Source organism: Schistocerca cancellata, chromosome 8 (assembly GCF_023864275.1).
Source record: "Schistocerca cancellata isolate TAMUIC-IGC-003103 chromosome 8, iqSchCanc2.1, whole genome shotgun sequence".
Classification (NCBI taxonomy): domain Eukaryota; kingdom Metazoa; phylum Arthropoda; class Insecta; order Orthoptera; family Acrididae; genus Schistocerca; species Schistocerca cancellata.
Genome location: NC_064633.1, coordinates 283,876,032 through 283,894,915, shown reverse-complemented (window position 1 = coordinate 283,894,915; position 18,884 = coordinate 283,876,032). Strand labels below are relative to the sequence as shown.

The 18,884-nt window shown below is 43.2% G+C and overlaps 1 protein-coding gene across 1 annotated transcript in view; it reads left to right on the top strand.

Moving 5' to 3' along the window:
• The window catches only part of LOC126095516 (WD repeat-containing protein 81), a 308,162-nt gene that overhangs the window by 37,029 nt on the left and 252,249 nt on the right, over nt 1–18,884 (top strand). Inside the window, exon 6 of the mRNA XM_049910301.1 lies at nt 11,637–11,837. Coding sequence (XP_049766258.1) covers nt 11,637–11,837 — 201 coding nt within the window. The remainder of the gene's footprint in view (nt 1–11,636; nt 11,838–18,884) is intronic.

Below are 18,884 nucleotides of genomic sequence, written 5' to 3'. Positions count from 1 at the left end.
CGGCGCCAAACACGCATACGACCATCATTGGCACCAAGGCAGAAGCGACTCTCATCGCTGAAGACGACACGTCTCCATTCGTCCCTCCATTCACGCCTGTCGCGACACCACTGGAGGCAGGCTGCACGATGTTGGGGCGTGAGCGGAAGACGGCCTAACGGTGTGCGGGACCGTAGCCCAGCTTCATGGAGACGGTTGCGAATGGTCCTCGCCGATACCCCAGGAGCAACAGTGTCCCTAATTTGCTGGGAAGTGGCGGTGCGGTCCCCTACAGCACTGCGTAGGATCCTACGGTCTTGGCGTGCATCCGTGCGTCGCTGCGGTCCGGTCCCATGTCGACGGGCACGTGCACCTTCCGCCGACCACTGGCGACAACATCGATTTACTGTGGAGACCTCACGCCCCACGTGTTGAGCAGTTCGGCAGTACGTCCACCCGGCCTCCCGCATGCCCACTATATGCACTCGCTCAAAGTCCGTCAACTGCACATACGGTTCACGTCCACGCTGTCACGGCATGCTACCAGTGTTAAAGACTGCGATGGAGCTCCGTATGCCACGGCAAACTGGCTGACACTGACGGCGGCGGTGCACAAATGCTGCGCAGCTAGCGCCATTCGACGGCCAACACCGCGGTTCCTGGTGTGTCCACTGTGCCGTGCGTGTGATCATTGCTTGTACAGCCCTCTCGCAGTGTCCGGAGCAAGTATGGTGGGTCTGACACACCGGTGTCAATGTGTTCTTTTTTCCATTTCCAGGAGTGTATTAGTATTTCAGTGGTATTTGTTGCGGGATTCTAGTGCACTTCATTTAAAGAGTTATCATATTTTGAGAAGTTCCCACCCTGACACTGGTACAGTGCCTGTGGTAGCACAAACTAAAGAACAACACAAGTGCATAAAGTAGTTGCATGGATTTTCACCAGCAACGAGACAACTGACCATCATAGGTTGTGTTCAAAATGACCACTGGCAGTGGCAATACACACTTCCAGTCTAGTATGGCATAACTGCTGCACACATGCTAGCATTTCAGTGAAGATGTCTGGACAGGCAGCTGTAGTATGTTGGTGCTTATAATCAGGTGTAGTTGATATGTCCATGTAGACAGTGTCTTTCAGCTTTCCTCTCATAGAAAAGTCTACAGGTGTCAATTCTGGGTGATTGGCCAACTGAGGTACAGGTCTTCTGCATCCAATCCAATGATTTGGAAACACTTCATGAAGTGTAGAACTTCATGCACTATGGGCTGGATAGCCACCATGTTGGTATCACAGCTTCCTCCTAGTCTCCCAAGGGATGTCTCCTAGCACCTATGGAAGATGGTATATTGGGAGGCTGTGGTACTTGTGTGCATTCAGTTTTGTGTCTTTGAAAAATAGGCTCATTATCCCACACCACATATTTACACTCCATGGATACTGATGTTCCACCTGACAAAGCCAAGGGGATTGTCAACAGATCAGTAGTATATGTTTCGGTGGTTTAGCGAGCCATGATTAATAAATGTGGCTTTATCACTAAACAAAATACTTGATGTAACTGGAGTAAGCTTTCTTAATGCCAATGTACAGAAGTTTACACAATTCTCATAATCATTTCTATGCAGCTCTTGATGGAGAGAGATGTCATACGGATGGAACCTATGTCACTCAATGGTGCTCTGTCATGTGGTTGCATGTTAGTTAATGTGCAGATAACTGCAACAGCAATAAGAACATTAATTTTCCCTCTCTTCTGTTGCATTGTCTTGATGTAACATTACCATTTTCAAGTAACTGGTTGAAGATTTTGAAAAGCAATTGCTAAGATGGTTGACATCTAGTGGGATATAGTGCCGCACACACTGAGCAATAATGAACTGCATCCTTCCTACACTCTCCATACACCGTGAGCATGTCAGCTTTTCCTGCATTGGTAAATCCCATTGTCCACTCACAACGTATTGCTTGGACTGTCACACACTGACTAACAAGTTGCAATACTCTCAAGGAACACACAAACACACTGTAAACAAACATAACAACATCGTGCCTAGTAACTATGCAGGTTGAATGGTGCAAACAAATGTTGATGTGAAAACTTGATATCTTGTAAAAGACTCCCACATGAATCCTGCTACAAACAACACTGACATTCTAATTTACTACATTCTACTTTTAGCTTGTTAAATACAATAAGCATTGTTACATTTAAAAATGTATGTTTGCACAAAAAAAGACATGTTCTCTGAGATCTGTTCAAACAATTTTGGAATTTTCTCCCCAAAGCTTTTCTACGCTTACCTTTTACTTATTGTACATGGTTTCCTTCGAAATACTACCCTCTTCAATTGATTCACTGCTCCCAATGCCATTTCCACTTCCAGAAGCAGTCTTTGTATGCCTCTTGCTGGATCACACAAAGCGATGTGTGTGAATTTTCTTTTATCTTGTATGTCATTACAAATCTTCGTCCTTTCAACAGAATTTTCAACTCTGGAAATAAAGAAAGGGACCAGTCTAGAGAGTGTGGAGTATGATGCAGCACAGAGATTTGCTTTCTTGTGCAGCAGTCATGCACCAGCAGGGATGAATGTGCAAGTGTGTTATCGTGATATTGTCTCGCCACATTCCTTCTCACATTTTCTTGCAGGTGTCACATCATGTCCTGATAGTAACATCGATTGACAGCTTGTCCCAGTGGCATGAATTCATGATGAACTAATCCTTCAGAGTCAAAGAAAACTATCAACATGGCTTTGATGTTTGACCTCTCCTGACAAGTTTTGTTTGTCCTGGAGAACCTTTTCCAACCTATTGTGAAGATTGAACGTCAGTCTCAACATCATGACTGTAGATCCACGTCTCATCACCAGCTGTGATTCTCTTCAGGAACATTTGCACGATCGAAAAGCTCTTCACAGATTGCAAGACAAAGATCTTTCTGGTCTTGCCTCATGAACTGTGGGACAAACTTGGTGGCAACATGATGAATTCCAAGATACTGTGTCAGGATTTCATGGCATGATACAACTGAAATGTTTCATTCTTTTTCTATCCCTCAGACAGTCTGTCTTAGATTGGCGTGCACAGTTTCATTGACGTTTCTGACATGAGGTTATCGGTAGTCGTCCTGAATGAGGGTCATCTTTAACTTCTGTCCGGCCATTTTTAAACAATGTGGACCATTTGTAACACTAAGTACAGCTTAAGCTCTCCTCACAGTAGGCTTCCTGCATCATTTGGTGTGTCTCTGTAAAGGTTTTCTTGAGTTTCATGCAAAATTGAATGCAGATGTGTTGCTCCTCTAACTCTGTCATCTCAAAATTCACAAGCTGTGGGACACAACATTCTATCCAGTACAGCATTGAACAATAAGTAACAGACTTACAACAGTAAAACTTGTGGCAGTTACACATTAAAGACAGGTGTGTGCAGGAATGTGAAGTGCATTTCGCTCCAACACACCATTGACGCAAAATTATGAATGTTCCAGAAACCTGTTTATTAGCTAACAATATGAGTCCCTGAATATCAATCCATTCTGTAAAAAATGTACATCAGTAGCACTTTCAATTTCCCCAATAGTTGTGGTGCAAGTTCTGGGTGATTCATTCAGTATATTCAACTTGCTGTTTCAAATAATATCACACACACACATACAGCAAATCATACATATGTGTTCATAAAATGAAGGCTTTCATGACTGCTTGTCTTAGTTGCTCTTGAATCTTCCAGGTTGTGCCCATGGTCCGTGAATGCAGATGTTTTGTTCAGAGCTGGAAGGGATATATTCAGAGGTGCTCCTAGTTCCATTGAGTCTTGCCGACTTAAGGGTCAGATGTCAGAGAATGACGTATTGAACTGACGTCTGTAAAAGGAGTCGCTTATCTATCAGTTCTGTTGGAAGTAAAATTGGAACTGTGGTCACTAATTATAGAAAGTGAGCCATATTTCAAAAATTCAGCCTTTAACAAACACACACGCCACAGTCTCAGCACTTTGTCTGGAATTGGTGGTAATAGTATATATCTCAAGAAGTGATCCATAGTAGGTTAGATACAATTAATAATTTCCATCTTTCATTTTTGGTAGGGGACCTAAAATATTGAGACCTTTTTGTTCAAACACTGCTCTGGTTTCTTGGAGTTTTTTCAGAGGTGTATTGGTTTTGCCCACATAGTTCCACTTATTGCATGAATCTCAATTTGAAATGTAACTTTAATCATTGGCTTTCCAGTTCTGCCACCAATAGTTTTGTGCTGTTTGTGGGTTAGTTGCTCTTTTCTCATTGCGTCCTGCCAGTGGACTATGGACTATCAAGACATTCTTTTAACTTTTGTTCTTGTAGGACTTGAGAGATATGATGATACAGTTTCCTTTAGCAGTGCTCTTGTACAGCATCCCATCACCAACCCTGAATGTAGGATCTTGTTTCCAGAATGGACACTGCATGTCAGCATCTTGCACGTTTATGAATTCCTCTTCCCTCCCAGTTGTGAAACATATTCTGACTGACTTTCCTACTTAACCCATCCATATTACTGTGCAGTTTCCCAGGCTGGTGAACTACTTCAAATTGGTGCACAGTTAAACATATGGCCCATGAGGTTAATCTACTGCTCGGATTGTTCAGGTTGAGCAGCCACTTCAATGTGGTGTGATCAGTCACAACAGTAAGTTCTCAGACAACTAATAAACATCCATTGTATTGTATGCCATAGTCAAGCGCATGTAATTTCTTTTCAGTTTTCAAGTAATTGATTCTGGCTCTGTAAGAAGAAGGGAATTGATCAAATTTGGGTGCTCTTGTCCATTGATTTTCTGTGAGAAAACTGCCCGAACAGCAAAATTATTAGTGTCTGTAGCTAGGATGAAGGGTTTTGAAAAGTCTGGAGGGGCCAATATGGTGGTAGCTATTGTCAAAACTCTTCTCAGTGTTTCCATCACATGTGAACATTCGGAATTCCAACTAAAAGCTGCTCCTTTTTTCAGTAGTTGAGTCATTCGTTGTGCTGTGTCAGCATATCCCTGAATGTATCATCGCTAGAAATTCAGTGCTCAAGAATGCCTGCAGTTCCTTCACTTTCATCAGTTCTAGGTAGTTCTTCACATCTTCTACCAGTTTTAAGTCATCTTGTGTTCTAAATATTTTCTTCAGGTACAGTGAAATGACATTTTGACATGGGTAGCTCAATACACCTCTTTGTCTTTTGACACATTGTTGCATGCCTTGGCTGAAAATGATAACATCATCAAAGTAAACTAAACATTGAGTGGATGTTAATCCTCTGAGCACAGATTCCATCACACATTGGAATGTTGCTGGTGCATTCTGAAAACCAAAATGAAGACGACACTTGTACACACCTGTAGGCTTAATAAATGATGCTGTAGCCCTGTTGTCTGAATGCAGAATCAGCTTATTGTAACCACAGGTTAGGTCACGGACGGAGAAGATTTTGCATGAACCGTGATAATCCAATGAGTGTACAGCATTTGGCAATTGATGAGTATCTGATAACATTACAGGATTCAGCTTCCTGCAATCAACACAAATCCTATACTTCTGTTCTCCTGTAGGTGATTTCTTCCTTACAGTTACTATGGATGATACCCAGTGTGGATCAGATAGTTCTCTAGGTTCAATGAACCCCACTTACAGCTGTTCCTTAATCATCTCTTCGACCAAGGCTTGTTGACTATATGGAATTCTGTACAGTCATCGAGCAATGGGTACTGCTCTTCCTGTATGTATCCTGTGTTGAACCAGGGGGATGGCAGGGAGATTATCCTATTCTTGAAAAATATCAGAGTAGCTCAGTAGCACCGGTGAAATTATTTTATTTAGTAAGCAGCTCTTGAATGATTGTTTAGAGTGCTTCATCAGTTGATTTCTTCATGCAATTTTGTCATATGATGACATGATGGAGACTGTGGCTGTTGTTTGAAGACAAATGTTGATGGTGTTAGGACAGCAACCAGCCACAAATTTACTTTGAGTTCCTTTATTCAAAGGAAACCGTTACCAGTTTCAAATTGTTGTGATTCATCATCAGATGGTTTACACGCTTTCTTTATGACATTTGGTGTCTTTTTATAGATTAATTGTCCTAAAATATAAATAAAACATAATTATAAACACGCAGCACACAGATGGTTGCATTACAGATTTTCGTTGCATGTGACTTACGTGAAACGTTGGTTTCGAGTGTTTGTTTTCATAACATTTGTTCAACCGATGTAAATGAATTCCCACTGCATCGTCGTTGTTGCACACATAAATAGTTCTCACTGTACACTTTAGATTTGTCGCTGAGATCATTTCAACCACGCACCACATGTTTTGATACATACAAAGAGCTTACAAACATATGAGTATCACAGATGCTATGATATATCGTAACATTTGACGATGATGTCCTATGTTTGGAAAGGATCATATATTCATTTACAAAACTGTAATTCCTTTTACATTAGTACAGAGACACTGAATTTTTGAGCTGATATTGCTAAATTAATTATAAAGTTTTTTATATATATTTAGAACTGTATAGGTAAAATAGTATATTATATTATTACATTTGGCATCATGAGAATTATAGTAAAATATAAATTTGCTACTTGATCTGCAGATAGGTGTATTAATATTATTTGCTTTGGAGGCTGGAAAGTAATTTTTGGAAATTTTTCAGGAAAGGGGTGTTAGCTAATTCTGTTTGTTCATTAAGGATATAGTCTGGGGTGCTGTTTTTGTGTGTGTGTATTTCTAATTCTTCTAATATATTCATAGTGGCTCCTTTTTCTGTTAGATGCAAAATTTTAAAGTTGTCCTCAATGTTTCCCACTGAATGGTTTTCTTCAGCAATATGGGCTGCAAATGCTGATTTGTTCAAGTTACCAAGTCTTAGAGCATCAATATGTTCTTTGTATCTAATTTCAAAACTTCTGCCTGTCTGTCCAATGTAGAATTTTGGGTATATATCACATTTGAGTTTGTCTATTCCTGATTTACGGTAGGGACTCTTGGAGGTATTTACATCATGGATTACTTTGTCATTAAGTGGACAATAATTTACTACCTGCACATGTTTCTCCTCGGTAGGTACTTCTATCACATCTTGTGTATCTAGGTTCAACACTGTTGCCACAATGGTTCCTCGCGGTAGCTCTGCTTCTGTGTTACACAGATTAGCAACATGTACTGGAGCTGGCAATTTCCTATTTGGTTCTTCGTTAATGACACTGGCAGTTCATGGTACATAGCAATGCCTCTGGGCTAGCAAGTCACCATTTACTGATGGTTCTGTCAACAGCAAGCTATTTTTTTCCTTGCACTTTGGCATCTTCCTGTCGATATACAGAATTTTTTCCTATTCCCAGGAGGATTCACTCACGTTCAGTCAAATAAACGTTGATCAGCGAAACAGCATCACTACTTGGTTTGTGCATTACTTCAGCAGCACAGCATTCTTTGAGTGTGATGTTTAGATTTCCTGTTGCAGACATAATCATTATGACTCAATTGGATTTCTCTTTCTGATCTGAGCATAGTTAGCTGCCATAAAATCTAACCCCAATATACACTTTGTAGTGTTTCTGCTCCTTATCACTTGCGATTCAACCACATATTCAGCTAGGCTATCATGAAGTTAATCAAAACTTCTCCATAACTGCGCACCTCGTTGCCATTAAACTCTTTTTATTGTACTTATTGGCCCCACCCAACTTTCTTTCTTAACTATATTGCTTCACGTCAAAGAAATTTAAGCTCCTGTATCAACTAGGAAACAAACATTTTGTCCATGGTAAATTGCTTTAATGAGCAGACATTTAGAATGATCATCAGTAGAGCTCACAGTAACTACTGCTACTTGTGGGTGGAAGAATTGGTGACCCTTGCATCCAGTCAGTCAATTAATGTACTCCTCACAAAGTTTTCCACCTTCAACCTTGTGTTCTCCTTCTGACAGTTTCGCACTATGTGACATTCCACTCCATATGTGAAACATAAAATCTTTTTAAAGAAGCTGTGCTTTGCTGCCAGCTCTCTTGACAGCTGGTTCCTGAGTAAGCTTCTAATACATGACAATCTGATTTGCAATCAATTTGAGGTCTTTATAGCTCTTCAACAAATCAAACTGCCATTTGTACTGCTTCTTCAAATGTCTCACAATGTGCTAATCTGAATTCTCGGCTGACTTCACCCTTCACCCATTCAGAACTATATCTAATGTCCATTATGAGCTTCAAACAGTTTTGCCTCATTCTATGAATCATTCTCACTGAGCTCATACATGTTAACATTAACTTTCCTAATTCAGTCCATAAAGTGCTCAGTTGATTCTCCAATCAAAATATGCATGCTGTGGGATTTCTCCCTGTGAAACCTTGTTGTGTTTTTCCTCTTGTACAATAGCACAAGTTGAATTCATCATAGGTAGCTGCATGACTGCATATGGTGTCACATGTGATGAAATCGAGTGCGTCATCTTGGATTTGCAGTTTTGCCCCAGTTACTTCGTCAAAGTCACTCCGGGATCTTAAACTTGCTCCATTTTTGAGTTTATTTTTAATTGCTGAATTTCTGAGCCTAATTGCAGTGTAACAGCTGCAAATCCACACCTTGCACTGTGTCCATCATGATTGATTACCTGGTTACTTCAGTTATTAAAAATGTGCCATAATAGCCATTCGGATGCATTCCAAGAAAAGCCAGTATCTGCGGCAGTCCTACCTTCAGTGCTGGATTTCACTCCACTACATCACCAGAGAGAAGTGCTTGAAAGGAAGGATGATGTCCCTTGTTCTAGTTCCACGTACGAATGTCACACATGAACTTTAGCGATCATTCTCACTGAGCTCATACATGTTAGCATTAACTTTCCTAATTCAATCCACAAAGTGCTACACCCCATGCAAGATTGTAGATTTTCTGCTCTTGTAAGGGATAGTAGTGGGTAGAGGAGCACTGAGGATCCCACTTCTGACACCATTTTATAAGAGATCAAGTCCCGGTGGAGCAATGCCTCAGTGTGGAGTTGTCATGACGAGCATATGATCTGGCAGAGTGATAGGCAGACTGCAGTTACTTTTACATAACTTTATTCTTATTCCAGTATATACCTACACTTTAGCGATCAGTGCTGCTGTGGCCTCCCAATGCTGATGACCTGCGACTGGTGGCGACATGACACCCACCTGGTGGAAAGGTCCCACTTTTGTTCTGTGTGGCATGCTGTATTCGATGCCTATGACCTGGGCATGTGGATTTGTTGGACACAGGGATGTGATATAGTGTGAGAGAGTGGAATGTTCATGTGCTATACTTATGTGCTCTTATATAAAGAAACTATGTCCATAACTTCACAGAAAAAGTAACATTTCTTACATTTACAAGTGGTGGACAAAAATATGGAAGCACCGAAAAACATAACACATTACCATGCCTAAAGCCATACAACAAAACTATTGGCGTTCAAAACAGCTTCTAGTCATCTTGCAAAGGATAAAGTCAGGTGCTGTATGGTTTTCAAGCAAACTTTATATGATTCTTCTAAAAAATAGTGGCAAGTTACGGTAACAGTGATGGAGGTGGATAGTGACCACACACCCTTCTGTGCAAAGTAGACCACCAAGTCTCAATAATGTTGAGATATGGTGGCTGTGGAGGCCAGGGGGAGATGCAACAGTTCATCTTTGTGCTCACAAAACCAGTCGTGGACAATGTGAACTATGTGAACAAGAACTCTGTCATCTTGGAACGCATCACCACCATTGAGGAACAAACATTATACCATGGGATGGTTCCCATCAGCCAAAATGATCACAGAATTCTTGTCAGTAATGCAATCTCACACAGTAACTGTGTGGCCCATCCAATATCACTGCCCAAGTCATCACTGAACTCCCACCATGTTTCCCTTTCATGACATAAACTCAGCCACAAGATAGAAACAGTGTGAAACAAAGTTCACTTCACCAAATGACATTTTTCCATTGCTATATAGTCCAGATTATATGGCTTTGGCACCATGTTTTCCTTTTATGATCAGTTGCGTCATTAACGAGTGGTTTTGGAATTCCAACTTGCTATGAAATTCTCTGTTTATGGAGCTCCTTTCATGTCCTTTTGCTGCTAATGGTGTTCAAGAATGCAGCATTGAGTTCTGCAGAGACTTTTGCTGCTGTCGTCCTCTTTATTTTTCATCGCAGTTATCTTCAATGACTTTCACAATTACTCAACACCTTCACGCATGATGTGACTTTGCAGATGACATTTTTCTTCTTTTCCTGAATGCAGTATAAATTGTAGAGACAGTGCCTCTTGCAACACCAAACACTTTGGCTACCTTGGCCACAGAAGCACTCATCATACAAGCACTAATAATTTGCCCACATTCGAATTCATTTAGCTATGACATAATGCACTCACAGCTATACAGAACACTGTTCTGACCACAACTGATGCTTGCCACATGTTGAAGGTAACACACAGGTACTGTTTGTGGTTAGATGCAACAGCACAACATTCAGGTTTGGCTAGCATCTGCATTTATGTTAAAGCATGCATCTCTTGCAGTGTTTATATATTTTCGTCTAACCCCTGTACCTATCTAAATAAATATTCTGTTTGCTTATTATTTTGTGCATTACAGAGAAGAACACTTCTTCTGAAATACATTGTATGTCACAACATTTACATATTCTCAATATGAAGTATCCAGTGCTTTAAAACAGCAATAATAAAAATCTTTTGTTTCCATGGAGAGAAGATTATAGGGTATCACCAGCATATCTCATGGTATCCTTTGTCCATAGCTTGGAATATTTAGTAAGTAAGTCTCAGGAGTGTATGTTTGGGTGTCTGTGTGGTGTGTGTACTTGTGCTAGAAAAAGAGGAAGAGCTCAAAAGATTCTGTGAATGCTGTTTTATGTTTAGTATTTCTACTATGCGTACATAGTCTGCTATAGATGAGTCGTTGCCTTCTTGTTATTTTACATGTAGTTAATTAGTTATTTGCATGTTTCTTAGGAGTGTGTGTGTGTGTGTGTGTGTGTGTGTGTGTGTGTGTGTGTGTGTGTGTGTGTGTGTGTGGCATATTGGACAGTTTGTACAGTAAAAGCAACAAGAGGAACATGAAACAAAGTGTTAAATAGGACTATCTGTTTTTGAGACTCATACAGAACAGGAAGAGGAAAACAATGCAATGCTAAAGCTACATGCTGAACAAAAACTGTAACCTTCATTTTTCATTTAAAATCAGTGGTACCAATTGAATGTGATCTGATTGAGTTTATCTCTTTGACTTAGTCAAAACAACTTGCCTCGATCTCTACTCTTCCGGTTATTGTCTTATTATTAGCTCTGTCATGTGGCTACTCGTAGTCATCAGCATGTCTTCTTCTGTCAGCAGTGTAGATTTATTTGATAAAATAGTCTGAGAGATAATAGTCAGGGAAAAAGTTAAACAGGTGGATAAATCTGTTAGTTTCAGATACTGTGCTGCATAACCTATATGCAACTATGGGTGTGCAATTTCCACCTGTTTAGTTAGTTTTCACTGGACAGACAACATTTGATGCACATGTAAGATGCTTCCAAATATGTTCGTAAGTACCATTATTTCTTTTAACATAAAGCTAATTTTTTTCAGGTGCCGCACCATGTTTCAGAAGTTCTCTCTGAAATAACATACTACGTGTACATGGCACGGAGAATACCAAAATCCATTCTCTGTAAATACGTCCGCCCAAAATGGGTCCCAGCAGAATACCCTTCATCCATTCAGAGGATGCAAGAATGGACTCCTGATGAATGTATTCCTGAATTCTTTTCTGATCCTACTGTTTTTGAGGTACTCATCAGATTTTTGTTTATAATTATGTTTGAAGTAAACAAGAGAGGAGACATTAAAATTATTTAGTTTTGTAATCTGTAAACTGCTGAATAAGGTCAAAGTGAATGCTGTTAGATAAGTGATTGATTGTGTAATGTTGCTAATGTCCCTAATTTCAAAATGGAGATGTGTGGTAATGACAGTAATCAAATATGATTGTTGTAGTGCTGGTCACATTGTGTGTCTTCTGGAGGTAAAGGTTTCCACCACTTTACTCAAAATTTCCTAGTTATAAGGGGATCTGTTGTTTAATGTAGACTACATAACAAGATGCAAATTGACATTTTTTCCCATCAACAAATCTTTGGCAGAAGTAAAAGGAGCAATAAGTGATTGAAAATTCCTAGAACGTACTGGAAATCCAACCCCAAACCTTTTGATTTGAAGTCTGTCATTTACTCACTAAACTACCTTGTTTGTGTTTGGTTGGCCCATTCGTGGATGCCAAGGAGTTAGTGGGGTCTAATAAAAAGAGCAAAAATAATGAGACACACTTGTCATGTTTAACTCCTTTTTACTTAAGTTGAGTAATAGCAGGTCCAGAATACAAACCAGTATATGTCCTTGAGATAGGCAGGTTCATCAGACACAATAACAAGATGCTGCTGATAATGCAGGTGGCGTTGGCTGTGTGAGCAGAGGAAGGTATGTCATGGTTCCAGCAGAATATTGGCAGTGCAATCACATGGGCTACTGCCAGCTGCTAGTCATGGACTGCACAGTGTGACATTGATAGTGCATGATACTACCTTGCTCCCCTTCCCCCTCCCCAAACTCCTTGCCATCTGGTGCTCCCAGAAATGTCAGTGGGGATGGGGGTCGTGGTCGGGGGGAGGGATGGGAGTTATGGGTGCAGGTGCCACTGAGGAGGCAGGAACTAAAACTTCAGCCAATGACAAGCTCCTGCCCACATCCTGACATTCATCGTGAGAATAGCTGGAAACAATTTCGAAAAAAAATACAGCTACAGGCTTCGCACCCACACCCAGGGATGGAGCATCTGCTTGTATTGGTGGAAGTGCAACAGCGACAGGATGGTCCTCAGCAGCCCACTGGAAGGTGGCATTATAAAAGCAGTCCAGATCTCCTAGATGGGGCTACAGTGACAGTAACAGTGCTGCATCAATATCCATAGTTTCTCCGTCTGATGCCGGAAGCACAGGATCTGAGGGAGATGAAGACAGCTGATGCTGAACACTGAATGTGCAAATGAAAACTCTGCGGCATGATCAAGCAGCCCACAAAATGAAGCTGAATGTGATGACACTTCTGCAGCCTGGGGGCAATCCTGTACACCAGTACAAAGAGGGTCCCAAGACTTTGGTGGTAACATCACATTCCCAGTGCCTATGTCTGCGAAAAACTCTGAAGAAGACCAAATCATTCACTTTAAACATAGAGTACTGCAGTGGATGGGCCAACCACTGCGGAGGATGCAGCAGCTGAAGCAGTGTTCTGTGTGGGTGCCCATGCAAAAGCTAGATTGGTGATATGCCATTGCTTGGCTGGGAATGGTAGGATGAGAGGAGGAGGTCTAAAGCTTACTCTTGTACATGGGAAGTGCGTACCTCATTAATTTTTTGCTTGAAAGTTCCAACAAAGCGTCCGCTTCACCATTAGATTGAGGGTAGACCATGCAGTCGTCACATGTTTGATGCCTTTTGTGTCACAAAACTGCTGAAATTCTGCCAATGTAGGCTGGAGTCCATTGTCCAAAATCAGCACTTCTGATAGACCTCCGATGCAAAAAATTGACGTCAGAGTTGTGATAGTGCTTACTGTTGTGGTGGAGTGCATGGCCACCATGAACAGAAACTAGCTAAAGGTGCCTACCACGATAAGCCAATAGGAACCAGCAAAGTCAGTATGCAGAAATTGCCAATGGGCACTGGGCTTTAACCAATCAAAAAATTTCTGTATTAAATATGGGCACCAGTTTGGAGGTACTGCAGCAGAATCTTGAGATTGGGGTCTGCATACGCTGCCTGAGCAATACATCTGTAGTCGATGGGAAAATCAGCAATTGTTTCAGTGTCCTGGGCATTAATGTGAAATAAAAGGTTCTGCATTCTGTGTTTAGTCATTGGCCTGTACACACTTTCATACCGATAGTTTGCGTGGAGCAAAGACCAAAACTGCAACTTTTGTGCCATTGTGGAGGGACAGGTTGTGAAGGGCTGAACAATGAAATTAGAGGCTTTTGATCTGCCACCAAGTAGAATACATAAAAGTATTAGTGGAATTTGGTCACCGCATATACGATTGCAAGACCTTTTTTCTCAATCTTTGAATAGTTGCATCATGCTTTGTTGAGGGTTTCCAATGTGAAGGCAGCTGGCGTGTCCAGTGATCCAACTCTGTATGAGCAATAGCGTCAATCTCTTAAGAGGGAGCATCAGCCACCAACATGACTGGCCTTGGCGTGATCAAAATTTGTAAGATCCACTTTTTATTTAATTGATGACTAATTCCGGGCTACGTGAACCCATTTTCAGATCATCCAGACAGACAAAACAGTGTTTTCTAAAATAGGATATAAATCATGTCAAGATTATACATATCTGTGAAACAAAGTCAACTCTATCCATAAACACTGACAGAACAAACATGTTATGTGTTGCTAACAGGAAATAGAAAGGTAAATTTTGAGAATACTGGTACCAGAAAAATACAGGGAAATGTTAATTACACGTTAAACTAGAAAACTAAAATGCCATCCTGCAAGTAACAAGGTATGTGATAATCAGGAAAATAATAAACAAAAATTATGTGATGTATCCCACATCAGATTGAAGAATGTTCATGTCATTTGTTTGGATGGCAATTTAGGGGATTAGTATTGTAATTAAACATAATGAGGACTGTTTTCTTGGAGAAAGTTATATTAATAGGACAAGAAGGAAAGCATCACCCTTATGGCCTGTAACATAAAGGATCTTGAAAATCTTCTCTTTCATTGAAGGACTCACAGCACTTGATAAATTGACAGACAGTTGTAATTACACTGTCATTTAGGCTTTATACATCTGAAAGTTTGCTATGGTTTATATAAAGGATGGCAAAACTCAAGTCAAGTACAGATGTCTTCTTTGTTGAGCAGTTTAATATGCTAAATAAGATATGAGCTGTAGCCAAACATGAAAGGGAATGACATAGAACTTGAAGATGAAAGTGATGAATTTGACCTAGAAAATACATTAAGCTGTTAGCAAAGTATTTAAGAACCAAGTTCACCATGTATGACAAAGTTGTCAGACAGTCGGACCAGATGCATATTGTTATTCTAACACTCTAAGAAAACAGTCTGTGTGTGTGGGCTAGGTAGCCACTGAATCTACACTGTTGTCCACTCTCTCTTATTGTACTCCAAGCTTGTTAAATCTGAATTAGATTTTGGTGAGCAGGAAGTCAGTAAGCGTACAGAGGAATAAAACATGGGTTGCACTGTTTGGTGTTCAGAGCGAGCAGCTTCTAAGCTGCAGAAAGGCAATTTGTAGAAGATAAACTACTAAAAATGAATGTGTTCTTAGTGGCAAGGTAAAAGGAGCACAGGTAAGATTATGTGGTAATCAAATGATACCACTTTACTTAATTGGCATCACTGGCCAATTAGTGGTGGCTGCTACTTGATGACAGCTGACATGTACCCCACATGCATTAAACAATCCCACTTGGAGTGGCTAAAATTATTAGATTTCTTTGTATGTTAAGAATATCTTTTGCCAGAATGCTATGACCATTCATGTTTGGCATGTGAAACATTTGCTGTTCGTGATAGTGTTAATAGATTCTCAGGTTCCTTGCTACATGGCTCTAAGTATTTTAGTGTTCATGACAGAGGGGAACAACACACTCTAGGTAGCAAGGAACAACTGTACTACCCCCTGCGGGTTCGGGGGTTAGAATAGGCCCGCGGTATTCCTGCCTGTCGTAAGAGGCGACTAAAAGGAGTCTCATATGTTTCGGCCTTATGTGATGGTCCCCTCTCGGGTTTGACCTCCATCTTTCTAAATTATTCCGAAGAGCGAGCCAATTGGGGAAGGGCGCCTTACATGGTGCACTGTATCCTTCGTGCAATTAGACCTTTAGCCGTCTTTCTCGTCGTTGCCATGGTGTCCCGCTCGTTTTCGATCTCTTGGGCGATTACCACACTGCACTCTGCAGCGTTTCTTTTAACTGCGGCGACGACCTTGGCCATTTTTTGCACCTAAGATCCAGCACGGTAGCCAGTCCGTTGTGGTGGGGCCGCCATGTACCCTCTTGGTTGTAGCCCCCTGACAACACAGGGATCGCTCTACTGATGCCTGCGCCGTTAACTCCCCACGTATGCCAAGGAGTAGATGCCCATCGCCCCGGGGCATCGGGACTCCCGGCAATGGCCATCCTGCCAGGTGGCCTTTGCTGTGGCTGGGTGGCGCCCGTGGGGAGGGCCCTTGGTCGGAGTAGGTGGCATCAGGGCGGATGACCCGCAATGAAGCGTGGTACATCGTCTCTCGCTGGTGGGCCACCACCAGCAGTCTCTAAGCGATCGAGGTCTAACCTCAACGGCAGGAAATACGATCCACGATCATTTCCCTCCCTGGCCACTCCATGGGAGGAACGTATGGCAAAAGAGGGCAGTGGAGACTATTCACCCCGGTTCCTTGTGTGTACGCGAGTTGATGGGGAATCGTTTATGTCAACCAAGCCCCAGTTTTTTGTGGAGCATTTAGAGGACAAGTTCGTGGAGGTGGAGGGCTTGTCCAAGATGCGCTCTGGTTCTGTGCTCATCAAAACGGCATCCTCTGCCCAGTCACGGAGGTTGCTCAATTGTGACAAGTTGGGGGATGTTTCAGTTAACATCACGCCGCATAAGAGTCTGAACATGGTCCAGGGTATAATATTCCACAGGGATCTTCTTCTGCAGTCCGACGATGAATTACGCGCCAACCTCGAACGACGAGGTGTTCACTTCGTCCGGCGCGTCCATCGGGGTCCGAGGGATAATCAGGTAGCCGCCGGTGCCTTCATCTTGGCCTTTGAGGGTGATGTCTTACCCGAAAAGGTTAAGGTGATGGTTTACCGTTGTGATGTGAAGCCATATATCCCTCCTCCGATGCGGTGTTTTAAATGCTGGAAGTTCGGGCACATGTCATCTCGCTGTACTTCCAGCATCACGTGTCGGGATTGTGGACGTCCTTCGCATCCTGATACTCCATGTGCCCCGCCTCCTATCTGTGTTAACTGCGGAGAACACCATTCCCCCTGCTCGCCGGACTGTAGGATCTTCCAGAAAGAAAGGAAGATAATGGAATATAAGACCCTGGACCGCCTGTCCTACACCGAGGCAAGGCGGAAATTTGAGCGGCTACATCCTGTGCCAATGCCAACTAGTTATGCCGCTGCTGCAACACCAGTTCGATCTCAGCTCGGTCAGCATTCACCGGCCCCCTTGGTTGTGGGGGGCACTTCACTCCCTGTTGCTCCTGCTCCATCTACTTCAGGAGCAACACTACCCCAACCACCGGGGACATCTGTTCCCCCTTCACAGCCGGAGAAGCGTGAGCCTTCTTCGGCTCCTCTCGCTCGGAAGGGGTCCCTTGGGGCCCTCCCATCCCAGACTTTGCCCAGTGCCAAAGTGGACACCCGCAAGGTTGTCAAACAACCACCGGTCGCTGGTCGTAGGGCGTCACGGTCGTCTTCAGTCCCAGAGACTGACCCAGTGAGGCCCTCCCAGCCAGAACCACCTAAGGCTCAGCGCGCAAAGCAGTCAAAGAAAAAGGCTCCCAAGCATCCTGAAATTGCGGTGGCACCTGTCCCACCGCAACCTTCTCCCTCTGCGTCCGAGGATGAGGTGGAGATCCTGGCGTCCGCTGAGGACATGGATCTCGCCAGTCCCTCGGATGCAGTGGATAGCTGTTGTCCAGGTGGTGACTCAGTAGCAGCAGGGGCCCCGGAGGCGTAATCTGCCCCCCCAGTCCCTTCACGCCTTTCCCATCCATGGCTAATACCATCCTCCAGTGGAACTGCAGCGGTTTCTTCCACCATCTAGCTGAGCTCCGCCAACTTCTCAGCCGTCATCCTTTCCTTTGCATTGCTCTGCAGGAAACTTGGTTTCCAGCAATGCGAACCCCCGCCCTCCGTGGCTATCGGGGTTATTTTAAGAACCGAGCAGCTTATGAAAGGGTGTCTGGTGGCGTCTGCATCTATGTCCTTAACTCTCTTCACAGTGAGTTTGTACCTCTACAAACAGCTTTAGAGGCTGTCGCTGTTCGGGTGTGGACGCCACAGGCTATCACCGTCTGCAGTATTTACCTTCCACCTGATGGTGTTGTCGCACAGCATGTCCTGGCTGCTCTGATAGCCGAACTGCCGCCACCTTTTTTGCTGCTGGGTGATTTCAATGCCCACAACCCTCTATGGGGTGGGACTGTCTCCGATGTTCGCGGTCGGGCCGTGGAGCATGTGTTGGCTCAGCTCGACCTTAGCCTCTTGAACACCGGTGCTCCCACGCATTTCAGTGTGGCCCATGGCTCATTCTCGGCCATCGATCTCTCTATTTGCAGCCCTGGCCTTGTCCCATCCCTCCACTGGAGAGTGCACCCTGACCTGTGTGGTAGTGACCATTTTCCCATCTATTTGTCACTGCCCCAGTGTCATTCTTCTGGGCGCTTGCCCCGCTGGGCTCTCCACAGGGCTGACTGGGCAGCTTTTACTTCCGCTGCAACCATTGAGTCTCCCCCACAGGGTGACATTGACGAGGTGGTTCGTGTTTTAACCACGTCCATCATTTCAGCGGCCGAGGCTTCCATCCCCCGTTCTTCTGGCCTCCCTCGGAGGAAGGCTGTCCCCTGGTGGTCGCCGGAGATTGCTGAGGCTATTCGCGACCGTAGGCGGGCTCTCCAGCGTCATAGGCGGCACCCGTCTCTGGAGACCCTCATCGCCTTTAAGAGGCTCCGTGCCTTCGCCCGCCGTCTTATTGCACGGCGTAAGCAGGAGTGCTGGGAGAGGTACGTCTCCTCCCTG